This window comes from Sebastes umbrosus, chromosome 7, assembly GCF_015220745.1.
Source record: "Sebastes umbrosus isolate fSebUmb1 chromosome 7, fSebUmb1.pri, whole genome shotgun sequence".
Taxonomy (NCBI): domain Eukaryota; kingdom Metazoa; phylum Chordata; class Actinopteri; order Perciformes; family Sebastidae; genus Sebastes; species Sebastes umbrosus.
The window spans coordinates 5,434,326-5,452,235 of NC_051275.1; the positions used below are offsets into that span (position 1 = coordinate 5,434,326).

The window sequence follows — 17,910 nt, forward strand, 5'->3', positions numbered from 1 at the left end:
TCATGGGATTGCATTAATACATGATGAATGTTTTGGAGGCGGTCTACACACATACACGAGTAAAAGCTCAAAAAGAAATACTCCAGACACTGGTATATTTATTCAGTTTTATTAAAAACAACAAAAATAATGAAAGCAGCTGAATTTACAGTTATCAATTTTGACATAATCACATAAGCTTCAAACATATCCTACCTCTTCCAAAACTTATGCAAAAACAATTGGCAATACAACTAAAATATATAAATCATAACATATCTTAAAATATATTACATGAAATCAAAATGCACTGTTTAATTCCAACATATTAACAAAATTGCCTTTGTCGAACAAAATTGAATGAATTCACAATAATTAAAATGATTTCACAGGAAAGCAAAGTAAACCCAACGCCTTCAGTAGCTTTCAGCATGCAAAATGTCAGCTTTGGGTAGGGTGGTGTCTTGGAGCACCATTAGAAAATCACAATGCAAACTCAAAATCTATTTGCATATTTTTGTTCATTTTAAGTTGTCGACTCACAGCGACCGTCTCCTCGTTTCTGCAATTAAATACAGACACAATAGCTTTCGTATCACCAAAAACAGACCATAGTCATTTTTGGAACACTATCCTGTTCATCATTAGATCATTTTGTCGTCACACAGCGGAAATCCTTCGAACTTTTCAGTATCCAAGTCCTAATATTGCTTAAAAATGCATGGTGTTAACGGCATGAACTGGTGATCATGAATACACAGATTTAAAAAGGACAAGCAAACATTTTCGCAAAAATATGCAAACTGTGAGATGCACAAGTAACGGTACTAATGTTTGCAGTGCCAACAATGGTACACCGTCTTTTAAAATGACACCTCCTTTTACAAAATGCCTCACAGCTTTACTACAAACACCGTAACAGTCATGAGATACTACCCAACAAATCCGGTATTTAATCCTCTGGATATGTTTTTGGAAGAAGCCGAAAAAACAAAAGAAACAAAGGATTGATAACTGCTGCTTCAAATGTCCAACTTATTATTATTATTTATAAATTATTTTTACAGTAAATAGTTTTAATTCTTTGCCATTAATAAACAAAATAGTCCTCGATTTAAAGTAAATATGTAAATATCACAATTTATTATCCTTTTTGCTGACATCATGATCAAAAACAAATATTTCACAAAGGACAACGCTCACACTGAATTTCACTTTTCTTCCATATAGACAATCAAATACAACAAATTAACATGAACATTTTGTCTTTTCACGTACATACATTTGACCACTGTTAATAACAATGAGCAAACAATGGCCATATACATGTATTACTAACCAACTAATATCTGAAATCCAATGAAGACATTTTGAACATTAATACATGGCTTGCATGATGGAAATGTTGGTAACATGGTGGCTAGGCTAACAGCATTTAGATCTTAATCTTAGCCTTTAAAGGAAAGAAACACTTTACACTGTCCATATTTACAGTACAGGTTTTCATTTATTTTTTCTAGAAAAGTGTTTCAAGTGAGATATGTATCTGCCATACAAATGTTGTATAAATGTTCCTAACAGAGGATTCATTTTGTTTTGCATTTTCACAGTTTGAAACAGGAACTTAAACACTTACATTAAGTATGTTTTATTAACTGTGTTAACTTAAGTTGATCTCAGTCTCTCCTTGCCCTGAACAACAGACCTGCTTGACTCATTTGGGGAAATGCATCAGCTGGTGCTCGGGTAAGACATGAAAACCAACAGAAAATGCATCCAGACTGTTCAGCAACAGATACAGAGCAACAAGTTCGCCTTAGAGGGCAGATGAACACATGTAAGTACACCTTGTTCTTTACTAGTGTCACCATGGTGATGTTCTCCAGCCCACTGGATCTCCTCCATCTTCTGCAGCACCGCTCGGTCACTGGTTAGTCGCTGTTTCTCTTAACCCTCCACACTTGCCTCCTGCTGCTTGGATCTGTCTCTCCTCAGTACCTGTTTTGATGCTCGTAGTGCCACCGGTTGAAATCGATGTTAAATGCCACGATACTGCCAGAGGACATGCCTGTGATCAAAGTCCTGAAGAGACACAAGAACATGAAAGTAAGTAACATGAAATCCTAATGTCAGGAAACCAATGATAAACTTAGTAAAAATGTGGAGAAAATAAGAAATAGAAAATAGAATAGAAATAGAAAACCTCAATTAAAACTACACATTTAATCATTATTTTGGTTGTTGATTGGTTGTGATTTTATTTACTGTATAGTTTATCAATGAGCACATTTTAATAGTTCCTTTCATATATAAAGATTATTTCCATGCATATGAACAGTTTGTTAAAATGTCCATAGTGGTGAATGAAACAAGCATAGAAGGTCATCAGGGGCTGTGATGGTAAATTACAGGGTTCCTCTGACAACTAAAGTAGACCATTGAGTCCTAGTATCTTTCTGCAACCACTTTGCTCTTGTGTCCACGGCTGGCTGGTATGTAGGAAAAGCAGCTGATTTCACAGGGTCGTCTTATACTGCTACACCCCAAGGGCTTAAATGCTCAAACACAATGAACAGAGCTGCAGCAGAATGCCTCTCTGTAAATGGAGTTGCGGTGCATGGCTCACTTGTGTTACCTAATGTCAACTTACTGAGGAAATGGATTGTAACTGAATCAAGGGGTTCTTAAAATATTTAATTGAAGTGATTTGTTAAGTGATGTTGAAAGAAACGTTAAAAATAGCATAGTACTAAATTGCAGTATTTTAAGTCTCTGATATTATTTTACTTAGACTTTACACAAACTAAATAAAAACCTGTTAACAAATTCCATCCTCTATCTGACCATCCTCTGTTTACCTTAACAGGTTGTTAGTCAAGATGGTACAGAGTTAATTCGCTTAAGAACCAGGCCTCTGTTTTGGACCGGACTGTAAGTGCTGAGGGGGATTTGGCCTTTGGCTGTGAAGTGCAGCTTGAATGTTCAGACTCTCTAACCTCTCTTGACTGCCAGGGTCACATGATGACGTCAGGCTTATAGCCCCAGAGCGAACACTGTCGCCTCTGCACCGCCAACCCGGCACCCATTATATGACTCCTGACGAATCTTGCAGAATGCTAACGTAAAGCAAAAACATGCTGCTGACCTGCCAATAGACTTGTGCAGTACAATTGTGCTCGCTGATGCCAAAATAAGGGCATTTTCAGGAGATACCCCTGTCATTTTTGTCTCTATGGCAACTGTAGGTTCAATTAAAAGGAAAAGGATGGTGGATATTCCACTAACTAAAATGCATAGTGACATGTTTATCCAGGCAGTACAGTACTTAAGATGCGGGAACATTGTGCACACACAAGGATTCACGCAAGCGAGCCCACATACATACAGCATGTATTTACATGCATAAAACACATCCACATAAACACTTGTTCTTATCATACACTAAAATATACAAACCATTCTGATATGACTTGCAGTAGGGTTGGGCGATGTCTACCGAATTGGCATATGATGATGTCCATAGTGAAACATTACAATAGAGGTCGCCGTTGGCTCGCGGACCACAACTATGTTCTGTACTACAACTTTTTAATGACATTTTTATGGCATACCATACTATGATTTTTATGTGACATTTTAAGAAATTTTTTGACATACTATGCTATGACATTTTTATGGCATGACTTTTTTGACATCTTTATGACTTTTTAAGACAATTTTTTAAAGAATTTTTTTGACATACTATACCATGACTCTACGACATACTATATTATGACCTTTTATGACATACCGGCACTATAGGCTATGACTTTTTAAGACATTTTTTCAACATACTATATACTATACTTTTTTTATGACATACTATACTATGACTTTTTGTCATGACATACTATGACTTTTTGTCAACATTCTACACTATGACTTTGACATTTACGATGCTATTTTTTAAGACATTTTTTGACAAACTATGCTATGACTTTATGACATTTTTTCAACATACTATTACTTTTTTATAAATATGATGACATTTTTAAATGGACTTCAAGTTTTTACACATTACACGCATTTTTTTATTGCCAATGAGTGAACAGGTTGTAACCTAACCTAAGAAATGAGACCTTCTGCGACTTTCTGGGCTTCCTCTATCAGCCTGTAGACTGCTTTTAATGTGAAGAATGATCAACATCAGCCGGGCCTTCAATTCATGGAGGGGCTTCGTTGGTTTTGGATATCAAAACGGAACCTGAGCTGGCAAAATTCCTCGTTCAACATTACAGCATGTGAAATATATAGTGATAATGTGGTTTTAGCTGGCTAATGTTGCTAAGGTTAATCAACATGATGCTTGTCAATCACATTCGGTCTCATGTTTTGTCTGATGCTCGCTCACGTCTACGTGGTGTGAACGCGAGCAACAAGACGCTGAGTGTCGTAGATTTAACGGCCACAGTTGTCACTGTTGATTGACTGTTGAAATTTCTGATTTTCACATCTAACCCCTTCAAGAAATGTTTTTGACAAACTACACTGACTTTTTATGACTTGTGCCTTTATCGTATTTTTTTCTACGTACAATACAACGACTTTTATGACATTTTTATGACATACTATGCTGTGACTTATTATGACATACTATATTAAGGAATTTTTTATGGCATACTATACTACAGGGCTGGGACATTTCACCTATCTCCCGATTTGACACTACGACGATACTTCATCATACACTTCTAGGGACTTTTACTTTGGAAAATATCTAAATTAATACAGTAAGAATAAAGTCAAATATATCGGTCATTGTTAGACATTATTTATTAAATGTTTTCCAGCAACCCAAAAACCAAAGAATAAGGACATTTCTATCACAAATTAGTTGTATTAATTTGTAACGGACATGTAATGTTTTATACTTCTGGTGAATATAATCCAATCAGTCTTATTTCTACAGTATATATGTATATAGCTCTCTTTGTTAAAACCTTATTTTGAATTTTGGCTCGCTGCGGTTCGTTTTGGTCGATAGATATGGAACGGATATGACATACTATACTATCACTTTTTTTCGACAAACTATAGTATGACCTTTTTTATACTATGATATACTATGACTTTTTTTTCAATTTACAATGACTTTTTTTCAATAAACTATACTATGACTTTTTTTACTCCTTTTTTGACATACTGTATTATGACTATTTTTTCAACGTACTATACTAAGACTTTTTTTCGACATACAATATTATGACTGTTTTCAAAATACTATGCTGTGACCTTTTTTCAACCTACTATACTGTGACATACTATAAAACTTTGACCTTTTTTCAACATGTTGTACTGTGTCCTTTTTTAACTCCTTTATTAGAGTTGAGCTGCTGAATTTTTTTCAACATACAATACTACGCCTTTTTTATCTACATACTACATTATGACTTATTTCCACAAAATATACTTTGACTTTTTTTCTCCTTTTTTTACATACTACAGTACACTGACTTTTTTTTCGATATACTATACTATGACTTTTCGACACTGACTTTTTTTCTCGGTATACTAGACTATGAATTTTTCGACATAGTATGCTATGACTTTTTTGATATACTATACAATGACTTTTTTTCAAAATACTATACTATGACTTTTTCAACTTACTATACTAGGAAGGATTTTTTTTTCCACATACTATACTGTGACATACAATACTATGACTGTTTTATAATATACTGTATAGTATGTAAAAAAGAAAATCATAGCATAGTATGTTGAAAAAGAATTAAAAAAGTCATGGTATAGTATGTCGAAAAATAGTCATATTATAGTTTGTTGAAAAAAAAGTCATAGTATATCGAAAAAAAGTCATAGTATATAATATAATAATATAATGTCGAAAACCACCCGAAAAAGTCAAATTATAGTACGTTGAAAAAAGTAAAAAAAAAAGCCATCATATAGCATGTCGAAAAAAGTTAAAAAAGGTCATAGTATAGTATGTCGAAAACAGTAAAAGAAGCCATAGTATAAAAGTCATAATGTCGAAAAAAAAAGTCATGGTGTAGTAGGTTGAAAAAAAGTCACAGTATAGTATGTTGAAAAAAGTCAAAGTATAGTATGTCCAAAAATGTCATAGTATAGTATGTAAAAAAGGAGTAGAAAAAGTCATAGTATAGTATGTCCAAAAAAAGTCATGGTGTATTATTTAAAAAAAAAAGTCACAGTGTAGTTGGTTGAAAAAGTAGTTAAAAAAATATTAGCACAGTATATCTTAAAACAGTCATAGTATTGTATGTTATTGTATAGTATGTAAAAAAAAAAGTCATAGTATACTATGTCGAAAAAAGTCACAGCATAGTAGGTTGAAAAAAGGTCACAGCATAGTAGGTTGAAAAAAGTCATAGTATAGTGTGTCGAAAAAAAGTCATGGTGTATTATTTAAAAAAAAAAGTCACAGTATAGTTGGTTGAAAAAGTAGTTAAAAAAATATTAGCACAGTATATCTTAAAACAGTCATAGTATTGTATGTTATTGTATAGTATGTAAAAAAAAAAGTCATAGTATACTATGTCGAAAAAAGTCACAGCATAGTAGGTTGAAAAAAGGTCACAGCATAGTAGGTTGAAAAAAGTCATAGTATAGTGTGTCGAAAAAAAGTCATGGTGTATTATTTAAAAAAAAAAGTCACAGTATAGTTGGTTGAAAAAGTAGTTAAAAAAATATTAGCACAGTATATCTTAAAACAGTCATAGTATTGTATGTTATTGTATAGTATGTAAAAAAAAAAGTCATAGTATAGTATGTCGAATAAAAGTCACAGAATAGTATGTCGAAAAAAGGAGTAAAAAGTCATAGTATAGTATGTGTCGAAAAAGGAGTAAAACAGTCATAGCACAGTATATCATAAAACGGTTGTAGTATTGTGTGTTATAGCATAGTATGGCGAAAGAAAGTCATAGTATATTATGTTGAAAAAAAGTCATAGTATAGTCTGTTGAAAAAAAAGTATTATAGTATGTCAAATAAAGTCTCGGCATAGTATGTTTAAAAAAATCATAGTATAGTATGTCGAAAACAAATCATAGTATAGTATGTGTCGAAAAAAAAAAAGTCATAGTACAGTATGTGTCGAAAAAAAAAAAGTCATAGTACAGTATGTCAAAAAATGTCATAGTATAATATGTTGAAAAAGGAGTAAAAAAGTCATAGCACAGTATATCATAAAACAGTCATAGTATTGTATATCCTACTATTATGACTATTATATATGTTGTTTGCATTATGTGTTTCTCTGTTTACATGTGGATTGTTGTTGTTTGTTTTTAATGTTTCTATTTATTGATGCTGTTGTGGAGGCAGCTGATCCAAGTCCAAGACAAATTTCCCCAAGGGGACAATAAAGTGTATCATATCGTATCGTATGACTTTTTGTGCTCCTTTTTAGACATACTATGACTCTTTTTCAACATACTATTCTGACTTTTTTTCAACATACTATACTATGACTTTTTTCGACATACTTTAATTTGACTTTGACATTTCAACGTGCTCTATATATTATGACTTTTCGACATACTATAATCTCAAATTTTGACTCTCTTTACGTACTATATACTATGGCTTTTTACCACATTGTTTGACATACTATACTATGACTACTTTTTATGACATTTTTCATGGCATACTGTACTATGACTTTTTATTTATTTTTTTCTGATGTACTATACTATTTTTTTTAAATTATTTTTATGGCATACTATATCGTGAAATTTGTATGACTTAATGTACTATGACCTTTTTATGACAGTATACCAGGCGTTCTAAAAGTTTTGATGTTTGCGTGCCAATTTAGGGAGATGATTAAAATATAATGCATGCATTTCATGTCACGTTCAGGGGACGAGTGGGAGACAGTTCATTAAAATAGCTCTCTGTATACATTGACTTTTCTCTCTGTGACCTCAAAATTGCTACCATACAACTGCCTGCTCTGACCTTTGATCGTGTGATAGGTCCATGGCTCGGACGCCAGCATCACAGCCAGGGTAGACGTAGAGCTGTTTGAAGTCACAGGCCTGCCACACCTCCACCACACCATTATCCCCACCTGTGGATAGGTTGTGGCCATCACTGCTCAGGAGGATAGCCTACAGTAGGGACAGAGAGGGGTTTAACATGTCGTTTCCAACTTCATTTTTATTGTCCCATAAGGAAAGTTGTCTTGCTGCAGCATGTACAAGATGTCATTGAATGACACCAACACCAACATTTGTGATTGTGGAGGTTCAGTATGAGAATGACAGGCAGCAGTGATTAAAGCACACTTATAGTTTTGTACAAATTTAAGATGGATTATGGTAATAATACTATTTATACAATTATATAACTATTAATAATATATATGTCTCAAAACCTGGCAGGAGCAACTTCAATCTCTCGCCTAAAACATTGTTTACTATGATCCAGGCCATGTAAAGTATTTGAGCCACAAACATACTGTATCAGCCATATTACTCTGTTCTCTGAATCCCTTGCTGACCTTTTTTTAATTTTTACTTTTCAGGCAACCATAAATACAAAACATCCTGCTGTGACATTACCATCATCTCCAAATTGACTTTGCAGCTGCCCACTATTTCAATCCTTGAAGTATCTAAGACTGCAGAGGAACAAAGATACATCCACATCTCTAATGGATTATACTGGTGTCAAAAAGTCAGCTTACCCTGGTGGAATCATTGACCTCCATCTGTGCCAGCAGTTTTCCATTAATGCTGAAGTTGCAGAAGCGCCCCCTCTCATAGTAGATGATGCAGTGGCCCTCACTGGACACGGAGATGAGCCGTGGGCACTGATAGTGGTCCGGCCCCTCCAGAGCGCGCAGCAGGTCCCCTGTGATGGTGTGAACCAGACATGGACCTTCTGCCGAACCAAAACATACACAGACAAATGTGAGCAATCTGAGCTCATGTAAAACATATACTGTATTATTCTGTCTTTATAAAATCAGACAATGTAATTTCTACAGTTCTGCAGTGTGCACAGAGATAGATTCCTGGTCCCGCCATTTTCTGTGAGGCATTTGCATGTTGTTCAGCTGAGTACGCACACACTCCCCTGACGCACACACTCCCCCCCCGACACCGGTGGACATCCAGGGAATGGACATTGAGATGGTGTGACATCTTACAAGTACCTGGGTGTTCACCTGAACAATAAACTGGACTAGACTGATAACTCAACTGCACTTTACAGGAAAGGCCAGAGCAGACTCTACCTGCTCAGGAGACTGAGGTCTTTTGGAGTGCAGGAGCCACTCCTCTAGACCTTTCATGACACTGTGGTGGCATCAGCCACTTTTTATGGTCTGCTGGGGCAGCAGCATCTCAACTGCGGACAGGAAGAGACTAGACAGAGTGATCAGGAAGGCCAGCTCTGTCCTGGGATGCCCCCTGGACCCAGTGGAGGTGGTGGGAGAGAGGAGGATGATGGCTAAGCTGTCATCCATGATGGAGAATGACTCCCACCCCATGCAGGACACCATCTCAGCACTGGAGAGCTCCTTCAGCGACAGGCTGCTCCACCCAAAGTGTGTGAAGGAGTGCTATCACAGGTCCTTCCTTCCTGCAGCTGTCAGACTCCAAAACCAGCACTGCTCCCAGTAGACCACATACGCACCAAAAACTGATAATAACTACACTATACTGTAAGTACTTTCACCTGAAAGTATTGCACAGTATGAATTGAAGTTACACTTATTGCACGGTCGGTGGACCGTGCAATATCAGTACTGATCAGGCAATATCAGTACTGATCAGGTGTAACTTCAATTCATACTGTGCAATACTTTCAGGTGAAATTTCATTCCAATCACTGTACAATATACATTTTCCACTCGTGCAATTGTGTTAATAGTCTGTTTATTGTCAATACTGTATATATTGGTCCTATTTTTTATATTTCCTTCTATTTAAATTGTTCATATTTTATATGTCTGTCTACTTTTGTTTTGCTTTTTTTTACTTTGTTGTATCTTGCTTTTTGTTTTTACTGATGCTTCTTATTTCTGCACTATCCCCTTTGCTGCTGTACACTGCAAATGTCTCCACTGTGGGACTAATAAAGGAATATATTATCTTATCTTACATATGCAGGTCTAGAGTGTTCATTGAAATGAATACCTGTCTATCTATGTGGTTTGGTAATAGACTGGTAACCTACAGTATGCCAATATGCCAGCTTAAAGCACTAGTGTCGCTGACTTGCTCTGTCCTCTCTGATGACAATGACATTGAAGGGAGACAGAAAAGTACACTGACCTTTGGCTCCGCTGATGACCAGGCCCAGCTCTGCACAGACTGACACACACACAACTTCCTGGTCATGACCCGTCAAAACTGCTCGTGGTGCTGGATAGTCACCTAAAAAAATGACACATACATAATATCTTAAAACAAATGACTTGGTTTAATTGATTAAATATATTGTCTGGCTCTGAAAACATCACCCAAACAATCTGAATACCTGAAAAAAGGTATTCGAAATGTATTGGAGTGCTGCATTTCTGAATTGTGATTTCTGTGCAATGGTCTCTACAATAACCACCACCCCTTCATCAAATCAAATAAACACAAGCACAGTGTTTGTGACACACATCTGCTAGCAGGGCGGTCCCTTTGAATTGTCATGTAAATGCAGGGATGCCCACTGATGGCAGCCGAGCCACTTGATTTCATCCCATGTGTCACATGATTGATGATGGCCAGGGGAGAGGTTAGTGAGGGGAGTTTCGCGGCACCCGCAGGCGACCTCTAGGCTCGGTCTGATATGCACATATGATCACCAATACTGAATAAACCCACATCATGTCCCTGAATACTGCCGTGTCTTACAGAGAGTTGAACACACTGAATCCATCACTAAATAATGTAATCAGTGGAAATTATCTGTATTTAACAAACAAACAAAGAAATGCGGACCGAATGCAGCCAATGAAAAGTAAAAAAAACTGTCCAAAGTGTAGATGTATTAAACCATAAAGGAAGAGGCAGGAGGGGGTAGATAGGAATTCTGTTTCAACTGAAAAAAATAATGTTTTTAATTTAATATTGTTTTAATATTCTTTTATTGTAATTTATTCATGTTTATGTTTTATGTTGTTGTTTATCGCACTGCAAAGTTTGCCACTAGTGATGGCAAACTCGTGTCAAACTAATGCCATTGAATATACACTATGTTGGTGTCCACACGTGACTCAAAGTTCAGCCGATTCAGTGAAAGTTTCTCTGTCCAACTGGATGACAGTAAAGTCCTGATAGATGATGTGGACATGTGTCAGACCGCTCTCCTCCTCCCCCATCATCTCCTCGTCTAGCTCGGCATATCGCCTCTGCAGCTGTAGCGGTCCAGTCAGTGAGCTGGACTGTGATCGATGCAGCACAGTCCCTTAGAGACCGGGACCTGCGCAGCGCTGTCAGTCCCAGCACCCACTGCTGAGGGAAGCTGAATAGGACAAGTGTCAGAAAAAGCCTCCAGGGGGAAAAAGGGACCTGTGTGCAGCTCACCTACCCGACAAAAGATTCAATCAGCCCAGCGCCGCGTACCCCCCCACCCTCTCCGAGCCCTTGGGACGAGCCGAAGTCAGCCGCCACAATTACCGGGTGCAAATATCCCCTTGCACCGGTGTGATGGGCCGAGTCTGAGAGGCAGGGCCGTGATTGAGCTGGAAGTTATTTTAATTATTACACATTTAAGACACATGCAGCCTTTTGAGGCGTGGGTGAAATCAATTTCTTTGGCACTCCGCATCTGCGGGATGAGGAAGCAGTGATCCGGAGGGCTGCTGATACATATTCACACAACCTTCAACCGGCGTTATAGAAAATATAATAGGTAGGAAATCACCAGAATGAGACTCGTGGAAAAGATTGTTCAATGAATAAGCAAATAAGTGGAGAAAAAAAAGGACTTTGGAGCTCTGTGTGGTATATGACATTAATTTGAGGGCTTCAAATGTGAAGATATGAGAGGCCGGTAGTGGGTTATCCCTGAGGATTCTTGTAAATGCCTGCCATCTATATATGAACACGACTGGTATCGGCTGGCTGTAGAGATTTGTATAATGCTGTGTCAAACATACAGTATGTAAAGTTTTGAGCTGGTTCTGAGTCATTTTCCTCTGCACTACCCCTGTTCCTTCACAAACAAACTCCAGGTTCCCACACCTTTTAGTGCTCCGCATTCTTTAACCAAGCTAGATTATTATCTGCTACTCCCCACTGTGTTTCTGACATCATGATCTATCGATGAGATATTGATAAGATATTGGATTTGATTGAGTGAAATCACATCTTGTCTTTTGTTGCTTGAGATGAGCTGTGTAGTTTCCTTCCCTTTTGTCTGTTGAAGATGCATTGTAAGCACTAGTAGAGGGAATATCAGGGGAATACTGTTTTCCTGCTGCAGTAACACAAGTGCTATTGCCCCTTGCTAATTGGAGGCAACCAAGCTGAAATTCTTAATTAACTGTCCGAGCCTCAGTGAAGTTAATTAGAGAACACTCGCAACTAATCCGGCGCTCCTAGAATCTGTGACAATTGGAAACACAAAATCTTCTAGCACACACACACACACACACACACATGCATTGTATTGTCATCCAGAAATAATAAAAAAAAAAACACTCTTCCTCATCTTCAGTTTTTCAATTCCACACCATATATGGTGCTCCTGGCTTGTACAGTACTGTAATGTCGGTTTCCCCTACCCTGATGGATTGTTTTGAACACAGACAATCAGTGAGAATGAGCAACTAAATGAACTGAGCAGCAGAAATCACACACTGGGGTCTACCATTTTGAATGCCAAGACATCTGGAGTCCTCTACTTGAAAGCAGCTCAGCTCATTGCAATAAATCACACTAATATATCACAGCTACAGTGCAAATAAATTATCCTCTCCCTGTCTCTCCACATTATCTGATTTCTAGTGTAGAATGCCTTTTTTCCCCAGTGTTGATCAAAGGCTGTTGCTTTACAACAAAGGAGAATATTTCACTGGTGAAATACTATACAATGTGAAAAGATTTCTGTAACTGTCCAGAGAACGATGCTACTGTACTGTATACTCTCTGTGCATGTGTGTGAGCATGGAACATGTGTACTCTTTGTCTTACTCACTGTTATTGGGGTTGTCGCCGATAATATGGTGCCGTCCACTCCAATACCACAGCAGAAGTGTAGCATCCCTGGACCCAGAGACGATGTAGCAGTCCCCTCCGATGTAAGACTCTGATCTGGCCAGACATGTCACCACGTCCCAGTGGCCAAACACTATCTGGGTCAGCTTGCCTAGAGAAGATATGTACAAATGTGTTTTCGGTGTTGGCAAAAATTGCTAGTAAGAAGTTCCTGAAATGCAACATGGTAAAACCAGTGCTGTCTGTGTTTTCAAAGCCCCCCCACTAACTGTAGTTAAGGGAGTATTGTAGGAAATAGTGGAAAAAAATGTTTCCAATATGGTTAAATCAGTGGTTCTCAGCCTTATTGGCTTGCGACCTCTTAAAATGAAACAATGTCTGCTTGTGACCCCTCAGCACAGATTGTGGCTTTAGTGTGGACAGAGTTGAGCAGTTCAACCCACAAGAGTGACTTCTTTTCTCTTGGTTTGTAATATTTGAAGGATTTTTAGAGTCCGGAAGAGGTGAAAGTGGCCAGCATTTCATTAGAGAAAAGAAAAATTGAAGAAAAATAAGCAACAGATTTTTTTTCTTATCCTTTCAATCCTCTTTTGAGATTCATGTCAACCCCATTGTGGCCGTCATAAACCCCAAGTTTGGAACCAATTAGTTAAACGCCGCTTGTCAAGCTGCACCGATAACCATTTATAGAATTAAACAGGTATGTTGCCAATATTATCATCTAGCTCCCACTGAATCCCTATCTATGGAAAGGAAATTAGCAGAAATAACTTTTCTACTGAACACTAAGCCCCAGTGTATTACAGTATAGTCATCAGTTCTTCTACAAGGCTTGTCAGGAGAGAGCAGCGACAATACTGTATTATTCCCATCATAGCGTTCAGTCCTCCACACATCAGTGCACACCTCTATAGGAAATAGAGTTTACACTGTAACCTACCTGTCTCGGAGGAGTACACACGAAAGCTCTTGTCCCAGAAGCCACACACCAGTATGTAGCGGTTGTCAGCTGTCACCACGAAACAGTGCGTGGTGATTTGGATGCTCTGGTCCACTAGGTCTGTGATCTGACGCTTGTTGCTTCCAGTATTGTTGGCTGTGGGGAAAAAAAAAGGAAAAACAAAACTCATGTCAATACCTGAGGTATTAAAGTTATTAATTAAAGGGACTGTATGGAAGTTTTAACACATTTAAATGTTTTTAATCATTTTTTTATTGCGAATGTGCGAACAGGTTGTAACCTAACCTAAAAAATGACACCTTCCACGACTTTCTGGGTTTCCTCTATCAGCCTGTAGACTGATTTTAATGTGAAAAATGCAAGTCGTTCTTTTTCGGGAAAATCCAACGGATGTGACGTCATGGTCGCTCACGAACGTCTTTATTTTCAGCTCCGCTCCAGGTCTAACAGTGTGCAACAATAGTTAACGTTTGGTTAGAAATGGAGTCCGCTAACGCAAACAAACGACCAGCCTCCCACCACAACAACAAAGTTATATCTAGTGAAGCTCATCTTGCAAAACAGGAATGTGACCGACGTCGGGGGGGAAAACTAGGATCAACATCGGCCGGGCCTTCGATTCATGGCGGGACCTTTCATTACTGCCAAGCATGTGGAATATATAGTGATATTGTGGTTTTAGCAGCTAATGTTGCTCACGTTAATCAACATGATGCCTGTCAATCACATTCAGTCTCGTGCGTGTCGCCTCACTGTTTTGACCGATGCTCGCTCACGTCTACGTCGTTGACTTATTGGCCGCAGTTGTCACTGTTAATAAGCGATTTCTGATTCTTTCAACTATCCCTTTAAAAACCATCCATCCATCCATCTGCAACCGCTTATCCCGTTAGGGGTCGCGGGGGGGCTGGAGCCGATCCCAGCCGACATTGGGCGAAGGCAGGGTACACCCTGGACAGGTCGCCAGTCCATCGCAGGGCTGACACATATAGACAGACAACCATTCACGCTCACATTCACACCTACGGGCAATTTAGAGTCCACAATTAACCTAACCTGCATGTCTTTGGACTGTGGGAGGAAACCGGAGTACCCGGAGAAAACCCATGCTAACACGGGGAGAACATGCACAGCCACAACTCCACACAGAAGGGTCCCAAGCCGGATTCGAACCTGCAACCCTCTAGCTGTGAGGTGCCAGTGCTAACCACTGCACCACCGTGCAGCCCCCCTTTAAAAACCTTACAGCTAAAATGGATATACAAGCCAATGGTCAAATGTTTCTGTGTGATGCTGTATTTTCTGCTCAAAACAGGGAAGCTTACTCACCGACCAGAGAATCCATCTCTATCGGTAGGTGATGGGCCTGCTCAAGAGAGTAGCCTGGTGCTCCTCGGAGACCTGGATTCAGACAAGGATACATAAGAAAATTAATCACCGAGGCTATTCTCACCTCTGCACGTGTGCATTCTTACATACATACACACACACACACACACACACACACACACACACACACACACACACACACCTCCATCAGAAAGATTTCCATCTGTCTTACTGGGCTTTTTTTTTTTTCAGAAGTGTCAAACAGAATGGAGACATTTTATCCGTGCAATCTGTATCTGGAGCCGGTTTTGAAACAGCAACATGCCTGAAAATATGGAGACCTTATTATCATCATTATTCCGAAAAGCCAAACCACATTTCCCCTTCTCTCTGACAGGATGGCAAGGGTGCTGCAGCTGTGTTCATTAGTGTGGGAGCAGCCAGAGCAGCCTCACAGTGCGGACTCTTTGGTCCTGAGCTCAGTGTGTCTCTACAGTGACAGATGGGGACGTGTGAGGAGAATGTGGTGCAGTTGCGGCCTAATTTCCTAGTAACCATTGCTTTGGCCCTCTGACCCTGAGGTGAGGCTGATTCTCAGGGAGGGGCTCTGTGGGTAATGTTGTTCACACATGTCTGAAAAGGAACATGTGGAAACACTCATGGTCAGCTTACCTAGGAGGTGCTAGCCTCTCACATAGCCAGCTGGCTACAGCTCTATTATGAGTGGTGGGCAGGTTTGTGTGAGACAGTGATGAAGTGATTTTACAGGGCCACTGCTGTGGTAGGTATCACATGTGGTGTGGCACTTCTCTTTTTTTTTAACAAGGGCATATGTGTATGTTTGAACACATCACCTGCCATGTGTGTTGAGCCCCACTCACCAACGGTGTTGTGCCATCGGTTGACGGCAAATACGCGGCTGCAGGTGACCGTGACCACGGCGGGGACGGTAAGGTGGGGCAGGGTGTTGGCGGCCACGTGCGTTACCGGCGAATTGGACGGAAACTTCAGCACCATGATGACATCCTGCTGCATCTGGTCCTTGAACATGAGAGGACTCTGTGGAAGGAAACACTATTGAGTAGAAGAGAGAAAAGACGGGGTGTGAAGGATGGAGGGATGCGACGGCGGGAGAGGAGGAGGAGGAGTACAAGGAAGGAGGAGGAAGAGGGGGACGAAAAGAAGATGAAAAGAAGAGGTATGACAAGATGGGAGAAAAAGAATGGAAAGAGGCAATTAGTGTGGAGGTTGGAGGAAAAACTAGGTTCAGACACGGAGGAGAGCTTCGTGCGCTGCCCCCTCCGGACGGAGCAGTCAGACGAGGGACTGGTCAGACAAGGGTAAGACATGGAAAACTGGGATGGAGTATGCTGTACACATGAGATGGTGCATACATGATACACATGGATCAGAGAGATTGAGTTTGGTCCACAAAGAAGAAGCATTAAAAGAGACTGCAACCTTTACAACACTGGGTTAAACTATATGTGTAGCAGGAGTAACAACAGTGGAGGAGATAGCAAATCAGATGGTTTTGAACCCGTTTTAACTCTCATCTTGTCCCTTATTTTGGAGGCTTTTGACAGATGTAGATGAAAACATTCACATCTGTTGCAAAAGTAGAAAAATTGAACTAAAAGGTGTCAAAGGGATCTGCCTTACAGAGAGCAAGCCGTGTGGGGATAATGAGGACTAGGCTGGCTATTACATGGATTAGACAGAGGAGAGCAGCTTACAGCCGAAAGAGGGGAGCTACTAGGCCAGTAGGGAGCACTCTTCCCTTTACACCACACTGCTGGTAGGCGGTAACGGCTATAAAACAGTGCAGACAACTGGTACTGAATATTTGTTGTTATATTGCGGGTCTGTGACCTACATGAGGTAAGCCGTCTGAAATATTTAGCTTTGGTTATAACATTGAAGGGCATATATAGAAGTAAGAAATCAGGGACAACACAGGCACGCAAACCCACACCATCCACACATACTCTCTGACACACACACACACACGCCACACATACACCGCCACTAGAGGTGCAGGGAATTTTTCCCAGCATGCTCGTTGCTCTCACCAGGTGCATGGCGGAGCTGCGTGGAGGATGTGGCTCAATAAGCAACTGAGATGGCGTCTGTCCAAAGCTCTGGATCTGTGCCTCTGTGGCCTGCGGGAGAGAGCGAGAGAGAGGAGAGAAGGAGAGAGGGAGAGAGGGAGAGAGGAGGAGGAGAGAGAGAGAGAGAGAGAGAGAGAGAGAGAGAGAGCGGCTGTCACAATCAATATGCATCAAAGTGATGGGTCAATGCGTTACTTGACAATGCAAGCAAATCCTAACTCAGCCGTGCTTCTGAGGAAAGGGGGAGGTAAAGGGAAAGGGGAGCACTCCCAATCCGCCTGGGTGCTCCCCCTTCCCCCCTCGGCTTGCAGAGTCATCCAAGTGTTAGTATGGAAGAGACAAG

At 39.6% G+C, this 17,910-nt stretch overlaps 2 protein-coding genes across 8 annotated transcripts in view; one reads left to right on the forward strand and one right to left on the reverse strand.

Annotated features, from left to right (window-relative positions):
• The window catches only part of LOC119490839 (serine/threonine-protein kinase DCLK1-like), a 31,147-nt gene extending 22,470 nt beyond the window's left edge, over window positions 1-8,677 (forward strand). The window contains exon 16 of the mRNA XM_037774345.1: window positions 8,531-8,677. Within this exon, the coding sequence (XP_037630273.1) occupies window positions 8,531-8,584 (54 nt within the window). The 3' untranslated portion in view covers window positions 8,585-8,677. The remainder of the gene's footprint in view (window positions 1-8,530) is intronic.
• The window catches only part of nbeab (neurobeachin b), a 287,636-nt gene continuing 269,819 nt past the window's right edge, over window positions 94-17,910 (reverse strand). For 4 of the 7 annotated variants that reach the window (XM_037774339.1, XM_037774338.1, XM_037774335.1 and 1 more), the window contains 9 exons: window positions 17,529-17,618; window positions 16,338-16,530; window positions 15,457-15,528; window positions 14,107-14,262; window positions 13,147-13,317; window positions 10,287-10,388; window positions 8,693-8,889; window positions 7,963-8,114; window positions 94-2,061 (listed from right to left, as the gene is read on the reverse strand). In XM_037774339.1, the coding sequence (XP_037630267.1) occupies window positions 1,971-2,061; window positions 7,963-8,114; window positions 8,693-8,889; window positions 10,287-10,388; window positions 13,147-13,317; window positions 14,107-14,262; window positions 15,457-15,528; window positions 16,338-16,530; window positions 17,529-17,618 (1,224 nt within the window). In that variant the 3' untranslated portion in view covers window positions 94-1,970. The remainder of the gene's footprint in view (window positions 2,062-7,962; window positions 8,115-8,692; window positions 8,890-10,286; window positions 10,389-13,146; window positions 13,318-14,106; window positions 14,263-15,456; window positions 15,529-16,337; window positions 16,531-17,528; window positions 17,619-17,910) is intronic. The other 3 variants (XM_037774340.1, XM_037774337.1, XM_037774334.1) reach the window with 1 other exon arrangement.